Source organism: Falco rusticolus, chromosome 5 (assembly GCF_015220075.1).
Source record: "Falco rusticolus isolate bFalRus1 chromosome 5, bFalRus1.pri, whole genome shotgun sequence".
NCBI lineage: Eukaryota > Metazoa > Chordata > Aves > Falconiformes > Falconidae > Falco > Falco rusticolus.
In genome coordinates, this window is record NC_051191.1 from 47,200,586 (window position 1) to 47,220,859 (window position 20,274).

The 20,274-nt window shown below is 42.0% G+C and overlaps 2 protein-coding genes across 7 annotated transcripts in view; both read left to right on the forward strand.

The window, feature by feature from the left end:
* FGD6 (FYVE, RhoGEF and PH domain containing 6) overlaps window positions 1–4,034 on the forward strand; it is a 74,890-nt gene extending 70,856 nt beyond the window's left edge. For all 3 annotated transcript variants that reach the window (XM_037388862.1, XM_037388866.1, XM_037388865.1), the window contains one exon: window positions 855–4,034. In XM_037388862.1, the coding sequence (XP_037244759.1) occupies window positions 855–891 (37 nt within the window). In that variant the 3' untranslated portion in view covers window positions 892–4,034. The remainder of the gene's footprint in view (window positions 1–854) is intronic.
* Window positions 4,035–7,589: 3,555 nt separating this feature from the next.
* The window catches only part of NR2C1 (nuclear receptor subfamily 2 group C member 1), a 48,648-nt gene continuing 35,963 nt past the window's right edge, over window positions 7,590–20,274 (forward strand). For 2 of the 4 annotated variants that reach the window (XM_037387703.1, XM_037387704.1), the window contains exons 1-2: window positions 7,598–7,707; window positions 16,743–16,803. In XM_037387703.1, the coding sequence (XP_037243600.1) occupies window positions 16,750–16,803 (54 nt within the window). In that variant the 5' untranslated portion in view covers window positions 7,598–7,707; window positions 16,743–16,749. Of the gene's footprint in view, window positions 7,708–16,742; window positions 16,804–20,274 lie in introns of all 4 variants that reach the window. The other 2 variants (XM_037387700.1, XM_037387702.1) reach the window with 2 other exon arrangements.

Sequence of the window (20,274 nt, forward strand, 5' to 3'; positions counted from 1 at the left end):
TGGAAGACAGAATTATTCCTTTTTTTTACTCTATTTGTCCATGTAGCATTGGACTGCTTCAGAAACATTTTTTGCAGCGTCCTTGAGGTAAGGGTGTTTATCACTCTCATAATCAAGTAGGAACAGATAAGGGGGTAAAAGTGTCTAAATATTAACTTTGAATTTCCAGTTTGAGACGCCCTGGATTAGCTGTTTGGGATCTTCCCCCTCCCCTTTACATATACTTGTATTTTCACAGATACCTGTTATTGTATGATTCAGCAGTAGCACATACCATGTGTGTGAACACAGGGAAGTTCTGTCATCATGCAAAGGCAGCGTTCCTCCAGCCCAGCCCATGAGCCCTGTGGCTTCCTCCCTCAGCCCCCACAGTCCTCCACTAATAACCTTTGCACCAGCTGCAAAAGCAGAGAGCATGGGTTTCGCAGATGGATACCTCAGTTATAGTAGTGTCTTCATTCATCTCAGATTTTTGCAGTGAACTAAGAGGAGGGAGTATTGGGGTTTTTTCAAAGGTATGCAATCTTGTTATTAAAGTTGGCAGAACCTTGGCATCTATCTTACGTTTTGAGCATTTGACTCCTGAGCTTCACTTGTTCTTTATGCATGTAACTTCAGTATGGAGGAAGGACAGGAGAAAATTTCCATCATCTGGCCTTCTACTGATACCTAATAAGAATATGACTCTAGCAAGTATGTTTGGACTCATTGGATAGATTCCTGGCATTTGCACTAACAGACCAACTGGTAATGGAAGGATGTTGTTAACTTCTTGTGTGAATCTGTAGCTAGTCACAGCAGCGTGATTTATACTTTTACCAGCAAATTCCTAACATTGTTTAATTTTCCCATAGATGGATAGAAGCTTTTCAAGAAGGCACAATTTTATAGCAGTGTCAGCATCATATCTACAAGTTCAAAGGAAAATGTCCAAGGATGGTGGTAAAACAGACTACAGCAGCTGTTCAAAGAAACAGAATCCTACCGTCTCAACCTACACAAAACTGTATATTTTCCAGGGTTAGGAGTTGTTGCATCTTTAGTGTAAGGTAATATTTTTTTAAAGTATTGTGTGTATTTCTGTGTTTATACAAATGTGTTATTTATTAAATTCCAATGTTTACTTTAATGGTCAGAATTATTTGTGAGGTCTGCATTGATGTCCGAAGTGTCCATGTCTTCAGAATGGCAGATGGTTGGTCAACATATTTGTAAACTTTGTGCTTTTTTAAAAAAACAAACCACAAGTCAAATCTGTTGCAATTGTACAGTTCCTCATGATTTTTGTATAGGTATTGAGTTGCTCATGCTCACCTTGCAATTTAGGAAGAACAGATCAGAATAGGAATTTCAAAGACTTTGGATCTTCGTTAGCTATGTAAATTCCTTTATAAGAAGTGCTGTGATATTGCTGCTTCTTTCCTTGAATGGCAGTTGAACTCTTGCATACCAGTACATTAAAACAGTGCATCAAATTCTGTATCACAGAAGCAACTGCAAAGTACAGTTCAATTATTAAAAAAGAGAAAAGGAAAAAATATTGTAAAACAGACGTTGCAATTACAGAGATAAGGCACTAGAGCTTTTACAGTACTACAAATGCCAAAGAGACTGAATGAGTTCTCTTCAAGTAATTGCAGGATGTATTTTATTTTAGGTTTCCAGCAGCAGTTTAAAGCACAGTAAAAAAAATACATTTTTGATATACAGGAAAAAGATTAAATACCTTATTCGTTTAAAAACTGTGTCAAATGAGTTCTGTATGCAGTATGAAACACTGTATAAACTATTGTTCAAAGAACGTTAAACAAATATATGCACCCCCCCTCCCAATTTTTTTAACTATTGTATATTTAAATATTATGTTTAAACTGGAATTGCCATACCAAGAAAACCCTGCTTTTTTTAGTGCAGATGGCATTGAAAATGCATACCATTCTTTGAAATATCTTTTGTTTACACTATGTTTTGTTCTATTTGACATTTTAAAACACAATTCAGCTTTAGGTGTTTGGGGTTTGTTGGGGTAGTTTGTGGGTTTTTTTTTTCTTTAAGAAACTTGTCAGTATACCTCACTAGGAAATACTTACTGATGATTCTGGTGCATTTATTCTATTTAACTTTTGAAATTTTTTTAACACTGTAATAGCATAAATGGAACTAGAACTATGAAAAACATGTGAAAGGAAGCCATTTTTATGTCAAATGAGATGCATATGTAGCCAGTTAATTTTACTGTATGAAACACTTCTCAGTAGTCCTCTGTATCAAGCTAACTGTGGTAACAGAATTAAGAGCAATTCCCTTTTAATTAATGGTTTGAATCCATGCTAATAGCTATTCTATGGCCTCACAAAGGAAAGAGAATAGATGATAGAACAGTTGTTAGTTACCACAAAAAGGCCAAGAATGAAAATGCAAACCAAAATTCTCATACTCCCTCAAATACCTCAAGATCAGGTCTAAGATACTAACATAGCTCTGAAGAAGCTTGATTTTTCCAGAGCTTCTGTTAAGTTTGTAGCGGGCTTGGAAGCTTAATGCTTAAGTATACAAGTAATTTCATTGACTTCAAGCATTTCAGTAGAGTACCTTTCTGCATCAGGGACTTAAGGCTGTAGATCTGTCTTCCCTCATGAACGCTAGAGATTTGACTAGGTAGTGTTTGAAATTCAGTGGGCGTCTGGTCAAAGCCTTTATCATCTTTTAATACAAATGTGATTAAATGAATACTTTCCTCCAATATAAAGGGCTTTCACTTAATTTTCAAAAGCAGCTGCTGACTGAAGCTATGTAAGCTATTGGCATGTCTCTTCAGGGTGATTTCTGACATGGTTTTTACTGTATCTGAAACCAAACTGATACTAACGTAACATAGATGTGATGTGGCTTTTCCAGTTGATAGTATCAAAGGGACAAGCTTCTTAATATTTTCATAGGAACTGCACACTAGCTAAGACGGAAAGCCATGAACCAGCAAATCGATCAGAAATCTGGCTAGGAGCAAGCTAATTTAATTTCAGTTTATGGTCTGATATTGATCTCCCTGCTGCAAAACAGAGCAATAAAAGTCAAAACACATACTGAATAAGATGCCCGAGTTTTGCCTCGTGTGGTGTCAAACTACCTCTCAAGGATTTGGCGCAGAGTGAGAAAACAGTGTTCTGTAAAAACCAGAGGACTTCTTCCAGCAGCAGCTGATCAATCGAAAAATCTTCCTGTGGCAGAAATAGATTAGAACCGAGCCTTAAAAACAATACGACACATATTGCAGTCTAATTCTGTGTGAAATAAATTGTCTTTGTAAACATGTTTGAATATTTCTTTTCCTTTTTCTCCATCATTAGTGCTTTGCGTCACATGAAGAACCGACAATGTAGGCATTTTCATAACATTTTCAGATGGTTGCTTTTCAGACTTACCCTATTTCTCTAGCTTGCCTCCCATTTTGATTCATTACTATCAAAAGTAAAGTATTCACTTCTTGATTTGACTAAACACTAGAACAAGACCAGAAGTTTTTAAACACCTGGCTACCTCCTCTTATAAGACTCTATAGTTAATAATTAATTTAAGATTGTTTAGTAGAGTATGAGACAAACATTAGCATTGAATATTAGATCTAGTATCTTTATTCTTGGATAAAGAAAAGGTTCTAGGATCCTGAATTCTCTCTAAATTAACTTAAAAACTATATTTTGTGCCCAGAGGACTTAAAACTTAAGCGGATAGCTGAGCAGCTATGGAATGCATTTTACTAAATATTTTTTATATGTGGAAACTTGATTACTCAATTATGTATATTACATCATAAAGAGATGTTTGGAAAGACACATTCAATGTATTTGTTTGCTGTAACTGCTGTCTCCTGCATTTACCAGCCAAATAGGCTTTTATTTGGAGCAGTCCTAAATCTTGCTGTCTAAATGAAAGAATCTTTATTTTGTAAATGAAAACAGTTCAAAGTTGTTGTAAATATTCCTGTGAATATGTATCATTTTTGTATAAATAAATTCACATTAGTTGAGTCTGCATCTTTTTTAAAATATTTTCAGGTTTTTATGTATTGTGTATTCATTTATTTTCAAAGGGCAGAATTTGCTGCCATCATCCTGCACATCAGTCTTGTTTTAAAATTTGTAATATTTTTTTGCCCTTATGAACAAAAAACAGCCTGGAAAGGTAGGCTGCGCGCACAGACTGACACTGCTGCTGGATTTGACCACCTGAAGCATTAGTTTTAAGTGAATTATCTTGCTCGTGTCAGCCAAGACACTACACACTACCAAAACTGGTGTGTCTGCTACAAAAATTGTTTCTGTCTTCCTTCCCTCCTGTCTTTCCTTACCTGCCTCTTGCTGTTTAGTTCTTAATTTTGTTCCTTCTTCCTCAGGCCCCCCTAAACTAAAAGCCCATGCTTTTGTGAGATCATGATGTTTGTTTTCTACAGAGCCCTTCCACAACTGGGTGCAGAGCCTGTGCTGGAATGTGGCTTGCAGACAGAAATGTGACAATCCAAAAAATTGCGCCTGAGCAGTCCCACCTGTAGGACACCAAGCAGTGGGGTTTTATCTCCTGAAGCCACCTCCCAGCTCTGGGGCATGATGGCCCTTCCAAGCTTCATCAGCCCAGTAATGAAGTAGGCTCCCTATGCTGATTATAACGCAGTGTGATTTACAGGTCTATAAGCAGAAACTGTAGCTGGAGCAACAGCTGACTAGGATACGTTAACCCATAGAGAAAGCACTTCATTAATGTAATAATCTTGGGCATTTACCAGTGAAGATAAGACAGTTCTGGAACATAGGATACAGGATGAGAGGGTTATTCTCTCAGTCTCCTGATGAATAGACATACCCATAGCAAAGAAAGCATCCTAAGAAACCATCGTTCTAAAGAATTAAGGGAGTTACTTCTACGTGAAGGTCAAATGAAGGGTGTTACATTAATAAATCCTTTTGCAAAATTCAATTCTGCTGCACCTTAAAGTATGTCTGAAGTTCAGTTTTTGTTGGCATCAGGTCCTGCACTTGGGTCACACCAACCCCACACAGCGCTACAGGCTTGGGGCAGAGCGGCTGGAAAGCTGCCTGGGGAAAAGGACCTGGGGGTGCTGGTTGGCAGCCGGCTGGACATGAGCTGGCAGTGTGCCCAGGTGGCCAAGAAGGCCAACAGCATCCCGGCTTGTATCAGAAGCAGCGTGGCCAGCAGGACCAGGGCAGTGATTGTCCCCCGGTACTGGGCACTGGTGAGGCCGCACCTCAAATCCAGTGTTCAGTTTTGGGCCCCTCACTGCAAGAAGGACACTGAGGTGCTGGAGCGTGTCCACAGACGGGCAACGGAGCTGGGGAAGGGTCTAGAGAACGAGGCCCATGAGGAGCGGCTGAGGGAACTGGGGCTGTTTAGGCTGGAGAAAAGGAGGCTCAGGGGGGACCTTATCGCTCTCAACAACCACCTGAAGGGAGGTTGTAGGCAGGTGGGGGTCGGTCTCATCTTCCGTTTAACAAGTAATAGGGCGAGAGGGAATGGTCTCATGTTGTGCCTGGGCAGGTTTAGATGGGCTATTAGGAAAAATTCCTTCACTGAAGGGGTTGTCAAGCATTGGAGCAGGCTGCCCAGGGAGGTGGCTACATCACCATCCCTGGAGATCTTTAAAATAGGTGTAGATGTGGCACTTAAGGACATAGTTTAGTGGTGGATATGGCAGTGCCAGGTTAATAGTTGGACTGGATATTAAAGGCCTTTTCCAACCTAAACGATTCAATGGTTCTGTAAGTATTTTAAGTGGGGCTTGTAAAGGAGAGATTTTCCTGTCAGGTTAGTTATGCTGCCTCCCTGTACTTCTGTGACAGATGTTTGAAAGCAGTTTTTTGGTAACTCGCGGTAACAGCATAAAAGGGTTTTGCTTCTCTGCATGTTTTTGATAGGGATGTGTCTCTTGTAATCCTGGCTGACACAGCTACACAGACATGCCTTAGTAATATAAAATATAAAATCTAATATGAATTGGGTCACTTGCTGAGAAAAGAATCAAAACACATTTTATTGGTTACAGGGACATTTCTACTCTATTGAGGGTATCAGACTACTTGCCTGAAATAAGCTTTGGTGCAAATTCCTTGGTATTTGTTAACTTAAACTGCAGTAAGCTCCTTCATTTAGAAGGCTAGAGGTGATAAGTACTGCAAATTCGAGAGTGCTGTTACATTTGACACTTTCATGAAAGGCTTAGGAAGATAATTGTTCCAATTTAAAAATTCTTCATAAGGTTCATTTGCATTTGGCTTTTGGGAATGTGTTTGATCAAGAAGCAAAACATGATGCTTGCAAGTACTGACTAAACTAGTGATCTTGAGCTAGGGCTGCTAGATGCAAGCGCAGCAGTGGGATGGGGTGGGAAGCAGTGAAGGAATGGACAATATAAGTGCATGAGTAGTGTTACTAACACATAAATTGCTTGTATTCTTTGGCATTTTTCCTGTATCTCTGCTTCTCAGATGCTGATGCTTATGTCACCCGATTCAGTAGAAATTGCATAAACTGGTCTAAATGAATTTCAGACAGTGAAACTGTGCATACAGCCCTGGTGACCTACATGAGCTACAAGTTCCTGCTGGTCTCTTAACCACCGCTACACAATCTTCACTGAACAGACAGGAAAGGAAAAAAGGAACATGAAGTATAAAACTCCTACTTAAAATCAAGCTCGCTAAAATAATTAGCACAAGCTACGTAATTAGCTAACACAACTTTGGTCCAAACGAATGTCGAGACTCAGCCGGAAGAGCAGTGCGTTGTCCATCTGGCAGTTTTCCGGCCGCCCTACCGCTGCAGGGTGTGCGGCTAGCGGCCAGGCTCCCCATCACCTTCCCCAAACCTGCTCGGAGCAGCGGTTAATGAAGTAATTTGCTGCTGCCACGCTGGCGGAGGCCAGCTCTGCCAGCTACCGCGGGCTGGGCCGCCACAGCCGCCCGTGAGCAGCCCCGGCAGGATGACGCCGCGTTGGTGCCTCCATCATGTTGCGCGGTGCGAGCCTCATCTCTTTGCCTCAGTGACAAGACCCCACCAAGCCACCCAAAGCCGAAAGCAGACGCTTTGCGCCTGTCATCTTCGAAGCTGACACGTCCCCGTTTCCTCGCAGAGCGCTGCGGGGGGGACCTGAGACTCGAGCTCTCCTGCCGGCGGGCACGACAGCCCCGCAGGGCGGGCACAACGACTCGGGGCAGAGCCACGTTCCCCATTTGCGAGGGAGCTCCGCCTCAGGCCAGGCCCGCTGCCGCCTGCCCGCGGCACCACGGCAATCGGTGCCCCCCACAGCACCCCCCGCCCCGCGGCCTGTGCCCGGCGGCGGCACCGCCCGCCAGCGCGGACAAAGAGCCACCGCGCCCCGCCCCGCCCCGGGCTCCGTTAGCGGCCGCCGGAAGGGTGGGGAAGGGGAGGCGGGCGCGGCAGCGGCGCCCAGCCCCGCCCCGCCCCGCCCCGCCCTGCCCCGCGCGGCCCCCTCCCCGCAGGGCCCCCGCCCTCCCCGCAAGGCGGCCGGGCGCGAGCGCAGGCGCAGGCGCAGCCGCGGCGGCGGCGGGAGGGGCGGGGCGGCGCCGAGCGGAGCTGAGCTGAGGGGGCGGGGTCGCGAACTCTGACCTCCGGGAGCAGGAGCCGTCGCCGACAAATAAGCCTGCCGGAGTGGCCGCCGGGCGCCCAGCCCGCCAGGTGAGCGACTCCCCCGGCAGCGGCCGCGGCCTGGCGGGGGCGGCCGCACAGTAACGGTGCGGGCCCGCGCGGCTGCCGGCCCGCCGCCTCCGCGGAGCGTGGCGCAGGGCGCCGCCCGTCCCGCCTCAGGCCTCGGCGCGTCCCGCGGGAGGCCGCGCGCCCCCCGACCTTTCACCTACAGGAACCGCTTGCGCCTCCCGCCGCCCCGCATCCGGGCGGCGCCGGCCGCCGCTCCCGCCGCCGCAGCGGGCCCCGGCCCCTCCTGCCGGGGAGAGGGAGCCGCGGCGGGGCGGTGGCGGCCGCGACGGGCGATGTCACCCTCGTGTTGGGCGGCGGCGCCCCCCCCCTCCGGCCCCGCGCAGCCATTTTGTGCGGGGCGCCGCTGGGCCGCCCCCCTGGCCGCGGCGGGGGTTGAGCCCTTGCGCTGGCTCGCCGCCCCCTCCCCTTGCCGTCTCACCGCAGCCCCGCGACCCCCCCGGGAGGGGAGGGCGCTCGCCGGGGGGCTGGGGGAAGGGCGGGCCCGCGCGCTGGGCTGAAGCGTGGCCGCCGCGCGCCTCTCCCCGCGGCTGCCGTGCGCAGCCTCAGTGCTCCGGGGTGGGGGGTGACCGTGCCCCCTGCCCCCCCGCCCCCCCCCCAGCCACTTTGTGCCTGCTGACTCCCTTAGCCCGCCGGTTTGCTTTTCCCTGGCATCTCTGGCGGCTGCCCGGGTGTGTTTGGGATAAGGTGGTATGTCCTGCGGAGCACCCGGTATTAGCCTTGCTGGGGCAGATGACCCTGTCGCTGTTCCTGATTTTGTCTCTCTGGGTGGGGTTTTTCTGCTCGGCTGCGGTGTTTGTGGGTCCTTTCTCTTTTCAGTGCTGCAGTATATTGTCTTTAAGCATAAAAAGCACAGCCCTGTACCACGGGATGAACTTGCATTTGCACGTTGTGGAGGCAAGAGAGGAGATGGCATGTGTTGTGCAAATAAACTTAACGCAGCAGGAAGAAAAGTCTTTTGATATTGGTTTTTCCGGCAAAATGAGTGTGTGGACGTGATTCTTGAAAAACTGAGTTGGCGTTCTTCATATTTGAAATATCTGATCTGAAGCTGCTGATAAGAGTATGAGCAAGGTGGACTTGGGGAAAGTGGTGTAGGAAGAGCTGTGTCCACACCTATCACAGAAAAAGAAGAGCAAAAAAAAAAACCAAACAGTTTTCTGTAGGACAATCTCCTGGTTTTGTAATCAGCATTGTATAAGTAGAAATATAAGTATTGGGGAAGGGGGGAGGCAAGACATCATGATACTGTGTTGGATGAGGCAGTGTTCACCTGGTGATTTACTTCTATGCTTTGTAATTTTGGGTGACTATAACAGCATTTCTACCTGAAAATAATTCTATAGATGTTTCCCCGCCCTGTTAGTTTATGGTAGCAGTTGTGCAATGAGGTGTCCAACAGCTTACACCTTGCTGTTCAACTTTCCCCAGGGACGCTTGTTTGAGGGAAGTCTTATGCTCTGTGAAATATTTGAGTGCTTCTGTCTGTAGCTCTTTCTCCAGAGACGTTGCAGATCCTCTCTTATCACAGTACCAAGTATTTTCATGTGGTGGTGGTCAGCTGTATATGTGCACGTGCATGGTAATATAATGAACACAACTGACATCAGTACTGGTCTCAGCTGCTTCTGCAGTTCACGCAGACTGTTCTAGCTGGATGATTTGACCACACCGTTGTGAAGTCTGTTGCATTCTGCAACAGCAGATCAAGAGGCTTATTACAGAAAAGAGCTTGCAGTAGATTAACTAGCTTAAACTTTCTCCCTTAATTCTTATTTCTGTTTTTTTTCTTGCTGGTTGTATTTTTCTTGTGAATTGTTGGTGGAAATTCTGATATCTTTAAGAATAGCCATGGCCCAGGCTATGTGGTGGGTGGTTGTTTGTTTGTTTAAATAAAGTCTATCTTGATTTTTCTGATCAAGCTTCTTAGCCTCTGAAGACAAAGCCCTAAACAATGTGTGTAACTCTGAAGCTGACTGTTTTGGGGGAAAAGGGGTTGGACCAGACAACATCCAGAAGTACATTTCAACATGAATTATTTAATGATTGTATTATGTTATTAAAGTTGGGGGAGGGTGGTGGGGGTGGTGGGGTACAGGGAGCCAAACCCAAACAAAACCCCTCACTGATACTGTAGCATGCAGTTGAATAAATCACATGTGAAATATAACTACAGAATGCTTAAAGCTGATGTGCTCATCCAGTGAAAGCTGGCTTTCATCTGTAATGTGAAATCTAAATATTTATACTGGTAGATTAGTTTGCTTGTTCCCTATGCTGATACTCAATTTCCATTTTGATCTATTGCATGCTTATATGATGCAATTAAAGTTTGTGCAGCCAGTGAAATTGCTGGAGTTCCCTTGCAGTTTGTGAAGGAAAGTAGTCCCCCTGAATGAAGTTAACCTGTGTCTAATGTCTGGGTCAAAAAACCCTGGAAAAAACCAGCACCCCTTGCTTAAAGTAGGGACCTTAACTGTGTAGAAGGAATAGAGCAGTGCCAAATCTTTAACTTGTATGTTTGTTCTGCTGGTGGACAAAGCGTGGATCTCAGCTCGCAGTGCTGCAGCTGGCAGAGGGTATGTGTGCCTTTCCTACTTCAGCAGCCATACTAGCTTAAGCAGTTTTAATGGTAAGCTTTGCTAACCTGAGTTATTTTGGTTGATACAGGTCAGGGAGCTCTCATGTGAGTGTCTGCTCTCCCAGACCCATGGAGTATTAACATCCACTGTGAGGAGGTGGCAAGCAGCTGTGGTGGGTGGGGGGACTGCAGGCTCTGGCTGGCACAGCTGTCTGCATATATTTTTTTTGTTACACCAGGCTGCAGCATGCAACCCAATAGTGACCATCAGAGAGAATTAAACAATACCTAAGTGACTTGCTGGTAAAGTCCTCATATTTTTACCTCAGTGCCATTTCAAGCTGCTTTTAGCGCTTAAAACTTGCGCCTGTATGTTATTTGCATAAGGTAAGCTGCTGCAAAACAGAATTTCATCATTGTGAGAATAATGGATAAAACTGCAAAGGTGCAGTTAATCAAATGATTATGCTTGTGTATGCAGATCTGTCTGTATTCTTAGCCTTCAGTCAGCAGCTTTTGATTCTGGAGATTGCTGTGTTAGATAGCACTCACCAAACTCTTAAAGCAACAAAGGATTTTTCTTCTGAAGAATCAAACTCGTTAATTTCCAATTCTCTGAGACCAGGAGGTTGCTTGTGCTTTCTGGGTGAGTCCTATATATCTTAGGATGCAGTGGTGCAGACTTTGTGATGAAGAATGTTCCTTCCTGAAAATCATGGTCTGAGAACTGCCTTTCTTTATCAATATTTAGATTTTGTTGGTTTGGCCTTCTCTGAAAGGCTGTTCAAATTTGTTTAACTTAAATTACTGTTGCTCAACTTGATAGTAGGACAGGCTGGGCTAAGCTAAGTATTTGACTGCTTTTGTAGGAAGTTAAACTAGAAACTTGAAAAGCATAAACCACCAAAATACTGAAGCCAAACCCTCTGCTATTGTCATATTAGCAATAATTAATGGTTATTTCATTCCAGATGGGTTGAGGTTGCTGTTTATAGCTTAGCAGTAACTTTGTGGTGTGAAAACTGCTCCATTTATTTTGGTAGTATGTTTGTTTTGAAGTGTTAGCAGGACAGTGTGTCAACATGACTAATGCTTTCACTCTTGACTGACTTAATCTGAGTATTTCTTCACTAGTGTTTTACATACATGTTTATAGGAATTTAAAAAAAAACACAAACCAAACCCACACACCTTCTAACAAAATCTAATCCTGTGGTGTTGGTAAAGGAAAAAAATCGAGGAACATGTGGGTGATGATATTTATAAAGGGATATTTTTATCTGAAACAATGTCAACAGTGATTTACTGGAAGGATGTGTGTGAAACAGGATTTTTTTTTCTGAAGGAAGTTTCTGTGGATATGAGTACATCTAAGTTGTAAGGGGAGAGTTATTAATAGCACTGTTGAATAGGTTTGCAAGTCCTTTCCATATTGTATATTCACGTATCTGCTACCTTGTCTGTGGCCGTAGTTCAGTGAATACTCTGAGCAGTCACCTGACACCGCACCTGTATGGGCAATTTGGTGTTACACATAAGCTGATGTAACACTGTGGACTTTTTTCCAAAAGTAATGGTCTTATTTCTCCTTCTACCTGCTTTTCTTGTTACAAATAGCAGTTGTTAGCTGCAGAGTGAATAAATTTAGGTGAGTTTACCTTGCAGCTATACAACCACAAGGTTGGGGAGCAGAAGGGGACAAAGCTGTGAGCCAGGAGTTAGGGGTAGCCTCAGGTAGGCTACCTCTTCATGAAGTGCTGTACTTGCACCCATAGTGGTTATAATGCCTTGGTGTGTTTGGGAAGAGGGGTTTGCACTCACTATGCTGTGTTAGCATAATCTTTGTGTGCCAGGTAGGAGAACAGACGTGGCTGAACCTGGTCAGTGAAGGGGGAAGCCTCTGGTCAGATGAGCTTCCTGGTCTGGTTCATTGTGCAGCTTCAGCTCTGGTGCAGGGAACCAGTTTGGAGTTTTTTCTTCCTATACCAGTGCAGGATTTTGCAAGCCACATGTGGAGATGCAGGCCATGACTGACATTACACAGGGCAGCTTGACCTCATTGAATGGCTGTCTCCTTACCTAGCTCTCATGTGTAGCCAGCATTCATGTGAGTGGGCTCAGCTTGCAGACAGCCCCCCTTACCTTGCCTCCTCCTTCCTTTCCCCAGCTGTTGTGGGGCTGATGAATCAGCTCTGTAACTGTTCAGGCATGTTTTAGAGATGGCATGCTAAAAGCAGCAGGAGCCCAGGGCTAAAAGTGAGACTGTCCCTTTGGTGGCCCAAGCTGTAAGAATGATTTAAGTCTCCTGAAAACTTATCCTAGCAATTCTGTTTTCTCATCTCTACTCCCATTGTAGCACTCACTTACACAAAAAAAGCAATGAGAGCATTGATTCTAAATTAATTGTGCAGGCATGCCTGCAAATGCATCTCTTCCTATATTGCTGTGTGCTTTTTAATTATTCCCTTATGCTTTTATAAGCATTTCATTCCTTGCTTGCCTGCAGGTTTAGCTGCTTCATTTTCCTGTTATCTGTCTCTTACATATGTACTCTCTAAATCTTGATGTAATGTAAATTTAATAAGCAGTATCTAACTGGGTGTCAAGAGTCACATAAATATTCTGTAGTTCATTGATAAAGAGAATGTTACTCCTTTAAGTCTGTCAACTGTTCTACCATCTTGAGCAATATGGCTTATAGAACAATAATACAAGAATAGCACATTTAGCTTGCTGTGTTCATTGGGCTTTTCTTGTATGGAGCATTGAGTAGTGTCACTTGTTTCACTAATGTGTTTGGATTCCTTGGCTTAATTTATTATCTATAAAGCATTGCATAATGCTGTTCTAAATATAAAGACATCTTTGTGCTTCAAACAAGTAACACAACCCCCTGACAGGCGCCTCTAATCATAGAGGGATTAAGTGCTTTCTATTTTACATGTAGATATTTACTAAACAAGTTTGGCACAGGTTATGCTGAATTCTTAATAGTACATGATGAGTTTGAGAATGGACATGAGGACTAGCTTCCATTTTAAGGTATAGAGCAGCTGTGAGCCCAGTTTGATGACCTGAGCTAAAGTAGTGTATCCTTAGTTCATTTTCTGAGATCTGTTGAAATAATTTACCACTGAAGCAGTATGACTAGATAGAGAGATTAAGACAGTTGCCTCTAAGAGGCAGTAGCTTTCCTAGGAAGTCATGTTGATCTTTCTATATTTGTCTTTACTGCTGTAAAAGAACAGAAAGTTCACAGTAACTTACACAGTCATAACTAGTTAAGGGGCCTGTACCTCAAAAGTAGAAAGTTCTTATGCACCTTAGTTTAAATGTGCATCTGATCTACAGGTGGATTTAATCTAGGAAAGACCCCTGTATTTACACACATTCCATACATATACATGGTCATTACCAGAATCATTATGCATTCCATAGACAGTGTCAAACTGGTTTGACAGTGCCAGCAGGGTAAGTTAAACTACTCAAATTTTACAGGCATTGTTTTTGCACCAGTAAAACTATGCTGGTCAGGGTTATGACTTTTTTTAAAAAAGTAAACTGAAGATCTCTGGTGTGGACAGAATTTTCTTGTGTTGTGTCTTCGTACTGACATGGTTTGTTCTTAACTCATTTAAGGGGTTTTAAATCGGAATCAAGGTACTCAATAGTGGGGCAGCTATACCAACAGAACAAGAGACATTACCATTTATATCAAATGGAGAGTCCAAACATAAAGAAATATTCTTCCTGCTACTGCTTTTAAAGTCCTTAGTCTACACTGGTATAATATTTTGAAATTTTATTGGTAGGAACTTCCTACTAGGACAATTAAAGTTGTGTAACTGTGGTCCCTGGAGAAGGGCTTGAGTTAAAAACATCAATGTCTTCTGGGTATAATTGTACTAGTGGAGGGGTTAGTGCTTCTGATTGCCAGCCCTCACATCTGCTGGCCTTTCTTGTGGGAATGTTTTCTAACCCATTGCAGTTGAAGTAAGCAAAAAACAATTTAAAAAGTCTTAACTAAGTTACTTAGAGTAAAACATTGGGGAAAACTCTGGCACAGAAAAACTGAGCAAAAAGTAGTGTGGTTGAATTAATGCAAGCTAATGGAAGTTTTCCACTGACATGGTAGCTCATGGAGTGCTTATCTAGAGTGATGGAAAACCATTGGCAAGGATGGCAGGTTCAATACCAACACATTTGGGCTAACACTGGTGATAATGATGTGTTTAAAAATAATTCTGACCTCTTCTGCCGAGAAGGCTCACTGACTCATTTACTAGGGGCATAAACCAACAATATTTGCATAGGATTTACATACAGAAAGAGATTCTGGTTACATTTTGGTTTGAGTCTGAAGACTGAAGAGAGGTGCAGTAAATGCATTGTAATTAACAGGGAGGAAGTCTAATGCCTGTCTCTTGTTAAAATGCCTGCTTTTAGATGCTGCTTCTAATAATTTGCATTGGGGGATTGAGGTTTTGAAAAGAGATGGATATATAAATCTGTGTCTCTGTGAGTTTCTTTTTCAAAGGCTTTTGAAAGACTTACTTTTTTTTTCAGTTGTTCGGGAAGTGATACTGTCAAGCATCCAAGAAACAACTTTGAGAACAAATGCAATGACTAGACATGTAAAGCAAGTCTAATCAGTATAAATGCAGATGCTAATATTTATGTATAATTATATACATATAATTATATATTTAAATATATGCATTATATATAATGCAGATGCTAATATTTACCTAATACCTAGAGCAACAGAAAAGGAGCCGAACTATGTTGGATATGTTCTGAGAAAGTGGGGTTTTTTTCTCCTGGTGCCAGAAATTTGCCATTAATGAAAAAGTACACAAATGGATCATCATAGATTAAGGGAATACAAGGCTACAAAAGCAGAATGTTGAACAGTGTGAGAGGTGGTGATCTAATGTTGACTGTCTAAATGTTGTCAGTTTTGACATAGTTGTCAGCAACACGTCTCCTTTAAGACAAATTGAAGAAAGGTTATGTATTTGTTTTATAGAGGTTTAGAAAGAGTGTTTCCAATATTAACGGTGGTTCTGCAGAAAATTTTAAAGGGAGAAAGCATAAGCTGTGAACAGTATTACTAGCAAAGTGGTCCTGTGACAAAGCATTTCTTACCCCTTCAGTTTTCAAAACCTTCATGGTAAAAGGCAAGGATCTTAAGTCTGGTGTGAAAAAGGGAAACCAGTAGAGCAATTAAGCAGTAATTCCTCTAAGGAATTATAGACTCACTGGTTGACACTGAGACTGAAGAAAATAGTTCTGCAGGCATATGTAAAGTGAGATATAAATGAGGTAAGATGTAGTTGGCCAGTGTTTGCAAACAACTCTGTGCTTGAAGAATTGACAGGAGCTTTGGCTCTCCTTCTTCTTGGAGTAATAATATAACTGTAATATTACAGTTCTTTTAATTGTAGTGCATTATAAAGAAGATTCTAAAAGTGCAGTTTTTTCATGTGCTATTCTTTTGTCTGTCTTAGAATTCCAGCTCTTACCTTTCATTGGTTTAGATACCTTCAGAAAGGAAATATAAATGTAATTAGTAGTCTTCAACTAGCATCTGGATAGTTTGGTTTATCTTGATCTGTCTTATTCCATTTGAGAGTAAAGCATTCTTAAGCAAGAAACCATCAATTATTTGACTCAATCTACTCCTTTCCTATACTAGCAATAAAAAGTGTTTCTCTTGCATTGCCTGATGGATGCTGTGAAGGTGTGTGGCATGGTTTAGACAAGCGTGGGGAAATAAGAAGCATGTCTTAAATTAGGAAGTTTCACATTAGATGAGAAGACCTTGAAGATTACTTCCAGCTATTGAAGATCAAAACTCAGAGTGTGGGGATAGTTAATTTATATCTTTTTCTTTACTGAGAAATGAAGACTTGTTTTAAATTGTTAAAGGAATATTTCCTAATTTCAAGTAGATCCCAGCTTAGAATATATTCATCATTTCATGTGAAACAGTTCAGCCTTTTGGAATGTTTTCTGGAGTAGCTTGGGAAAAGAAGCTTTAGAAAACATGTAAAATGTGCTAAATTTTTAAGTTTACATAATAGAAGAAAAAACAGCTAAATTTTTTAAGATATTAATTATGTCCCTCCTGATGTCATTCAGTAATACACTTACATTCGCACAGGGATTTTATTGTATTGTTGCTCTTTGGGAAAGCAGAGGAGGAAAAATAGGAAGCGAGTTACTTTAGTAAAAAGATACAGAAGTTTACAAATAGAAAATAAATCATTACTTTTATAGTATAATCAAATTTAAATTCTGCAGGGTTGTCGCCTTCAGACAACTGTGAACATACTTACGTGAACTATATTTTCCCCAAGCTATTTTTACTTTTGAGGCTATAGAAGTTAAGCATCTTCTTTCCTTTCTTTGACAGGAAATTCATGGCAACCATAGAGGAACTGGCCCATCAAATTATTGAACAGCAAATGGGAGAGGTACATAAATTTTGAGTCCTATTTAAGAGACATTGAGTAGTGAAATGTACAGACTGGTATGTAAAAACCAAAATCACAAGAGAAAGTAATTTTTAGTACACCCAAAGCTTCTGGAAACTCTCCTGTAGAAGACTGGAAGAACCTTCTATGTACGTTTTGAAGTTATGCTGCAAAGTCTTTTTTGCCAAAGTTTGCCCCACAGAAATGAAGCTAAGGAAAATCTGGCAGTGTTTCCAGTATGTGACTAGCTGTTCAGCTCTGGTTTTTGGGCTTCAGAGAGCCATCTGGTTGTATAATTGCTTTGCTCACTTCCAGTTACAAAATTTACAACTGAGTCGTTGGGACATAGCTTTTACTTTCCCGTTAAGCAATTGTTTCAGTTGTCATTTTTTGTTTTGCTGCTAAAGGTTTGCCATGCTCTTTACTGTAAAATGTTTGCTGGTGTTTGGTGTAAGTCAAAAGGAAGATTGATCCCTTGTTTCTGCTAACTTCTGGTTTTCATTTTCGATAACCTGTGTGCAGAATCTGTGTGCTGCAGCCAGAGAACTTCCCAGAGATGCACAGATTGTTTGGGAGTGTGGATAAGAGCATATACATACTTACCTATAAAGTTTCATCATAGTATAGTCAATTTAAAATCAGCATTTTAAATTAGATGAAGTAACTTAATTATCTTAAATAGTATTTTTTAGCTTGAAATATCCACCCTTGGTTTCTCATCTACACATGGACTGACTTTGCAAGTAATTTTAGTTCTTTTCAGTCTTTATTTCAAATAGAAAATTTGGAGTGGGGGGCAAGATAGTTAATTCTATTCTGTATAAATTCTTACAGGTTTTATTGTAGCATCTGAGTGTTGCTAAGGTTGTCTCAAAGGACTTTAATTTGTGCAATGTATGGTGTTTTTCTTTCACTTGTCCTCTTTGTAGGTGAGAATGATGTGTCTAGTGTACTACTAGTGTAGTTTTGTTAATGTAATTCCTGGAGTGGGGCGGTTTTTTTTGGTTTTTTGTTTGTTTTTTAAATTACAAATTTAAGTCAAAGCTAGCTGAAGTGTATGTTCCACTCAGAAAACAAGATGGTGTGGTGATAATGTTTAGCCTCTCTGGGGGTTGTTTCATAATGTGATTCCATGAGACACTGAGTTGACTTAGTATCTCAGTGCCATGGGAGAAGGAAGGTCCTTTTTCTGTTTCTCACCTTATTTAATTTCCACGCTAACAGCAAGCCAACCCAGCGAAAACAAGTAAAGGTTTTCTGCCAGGTTAGTGGCATTGACTAGGGTTTGAGAAGGCTCTAATGAGTACCGGACCCAGCATAAAGGAGATGGCTGGGACCCGAAAGAAAGCAGAGGAGAAGATGGAGGGAGTGGAGGTGCGACACTGCAGAGAACTGTTGGCTGTTTCTGTTCATGGTGAAACTAGAGCCGTACGGTTTTCATGGATATCATTCTGTCAGCAGTGTAGATTAGAATTTGTCCTTCAGCAAGGTTTTACTGAGCCTAAGACTGTCACATCTTATTTGGCAGCAGTGTGACTTAAGCATTCTCCAGTCCTCACTTGAGCCAGACTAGCGTAGCATGAGACCAAGTGGCTATCTAAGCTCTTTATGTCATTGTGTGGTGGACAAAACTGGAAAAAATTATGGATAGTGGAGGAGGGTCTTCTCTCCCCCATCTGGGGTTAGTTCCCTTATCTGGTACAAGGTGCAACCGAACCTGGCACTTAGGATTGAAAAGCATCACCCAGGGCAGTGCAACATGGGATTCTGGAAGCCAGAATTACTGTTAAAAGTCATGCCATGCACGAGTGCACTGCCTGAAAGGTAGAGCCAGCAAGGAAAGTGGTCTTACACAGGCATTTGTGTAACATTTTACGTTCCTTCCTACCTACCTGTCACCTGCCAGCTGTAATTGGTGGTGTTCTTGTTTGATGTAAGCATTAAAATCCATAGTTTAAGGCCTGTGGAACTTCAAGCAGTATTTTTGCTAGCATTTGTAATTCTTTGGAATGTTGAAATAGTTTTAATTGAATTTACAAGAAAAATTTACATGAGTAGATGTCATGGTTTAACCCCAGCCAACAACTAAGTACCACACAGCTGCTTGCTCACCCCACCACTCCCAGTGGGATGGGGAGGAGAACTGGAAAAAAAGGTAAAACCTGTGGGTTGAGATAAGAACAGTTTAATAATTGAAATAGAGAAAAATACAGTACTACTAATAACAGTAATGAAAAAGGAGATAACAGAAAAAGAAAGAGAAATAAAACTCAAGGGGGGAAGTAAACCCATCCAAATGATACACAGTACAGTTGCTCACCACCCACTGACTGATGCCCAGCCAGTCCCCAAGCAGCGATCCTCCCCAGCCACCTCCTTCCAGTTTATATGCTAAGCATGATGTCATATGGAATGGACAAGCACTTTGGTCAGTCCAGGTGAGCTGTCCTGGCTGTGTCCCCTCCCAACTTCTTGTGCCCCTCCAGCTTTGTCACTGGCAGGCCTGAGAAGCTGAAAAGTCCTTGACTTGGTGTATACACTACTTAGCAACATCTGAAAAATCAGTGTGTTATCAACATGATCGTCATACTAAATCCAAAACACAGCATTGGACCAGTTACTAAGAAGAAGATTAACAGTATCCCAGCTGTGAAACCAGGACAGTAGAATGTGAAAGGAAAAAGGCAGATGTCCCTTTTCTGAGCAGAACGGATACTGCTTCTGTGTCTCGTTGAAATAATCACCAAAAGTGTTCTGTGTCATAGGTTTTGATTTCTTTATAATATTATTTCTTGTTCATGAAGCATTTCAAAACAAAGTTACGGCAGATGATTTTATGATTATCACAAATGTGTTTTTGTTAATTTAGGGCTTTTTTGCATAAGATCAAAACTAAAAAAAAAAGGAATTTATAACTTTGCCTATGTGGAGCATAGTGCAGTATTTATCTGTTCTCAAATTCTGCCAACTGCTAATCATCTTTAGCCAAGTGTGAAATAATTCATGTTTCTACATCACAATCACATTTCTTGATTCATGTAGGGAAGCTGTCTGTAAAGAACCTGGAGCAATTTTCTTTCTTTAATCTGTGGTTGGGTACACCAAGTATATGGTGGTTTGTTTCGATAGCCCTGCCAGGTAACAGTAACAGAAGAAAGTTTTGTATTTGTTGAAACAGAGTCTGTTATATGCATACAAAATAAAATTTTAACAAATATTGCACTTATTCTTACCAGTTTTATTTTTTTAAACTGCAATAAAACCCCTGTATTCTGTATAGAAGTAAAACTGTCAAGCTGACATTTTGTGGGGATGAAGAGCGGTTTTACCTTGGACAGCATGTAGATTATGACATTTTAAGGGAGCATACATAGAACAGTCCTGGAATATGTAGCCTATTTTGTAAAGCAAAGATAAAAACCACATAAAACTCCAATCCCCTATAAATCATTACCACCACCACATTTGAGA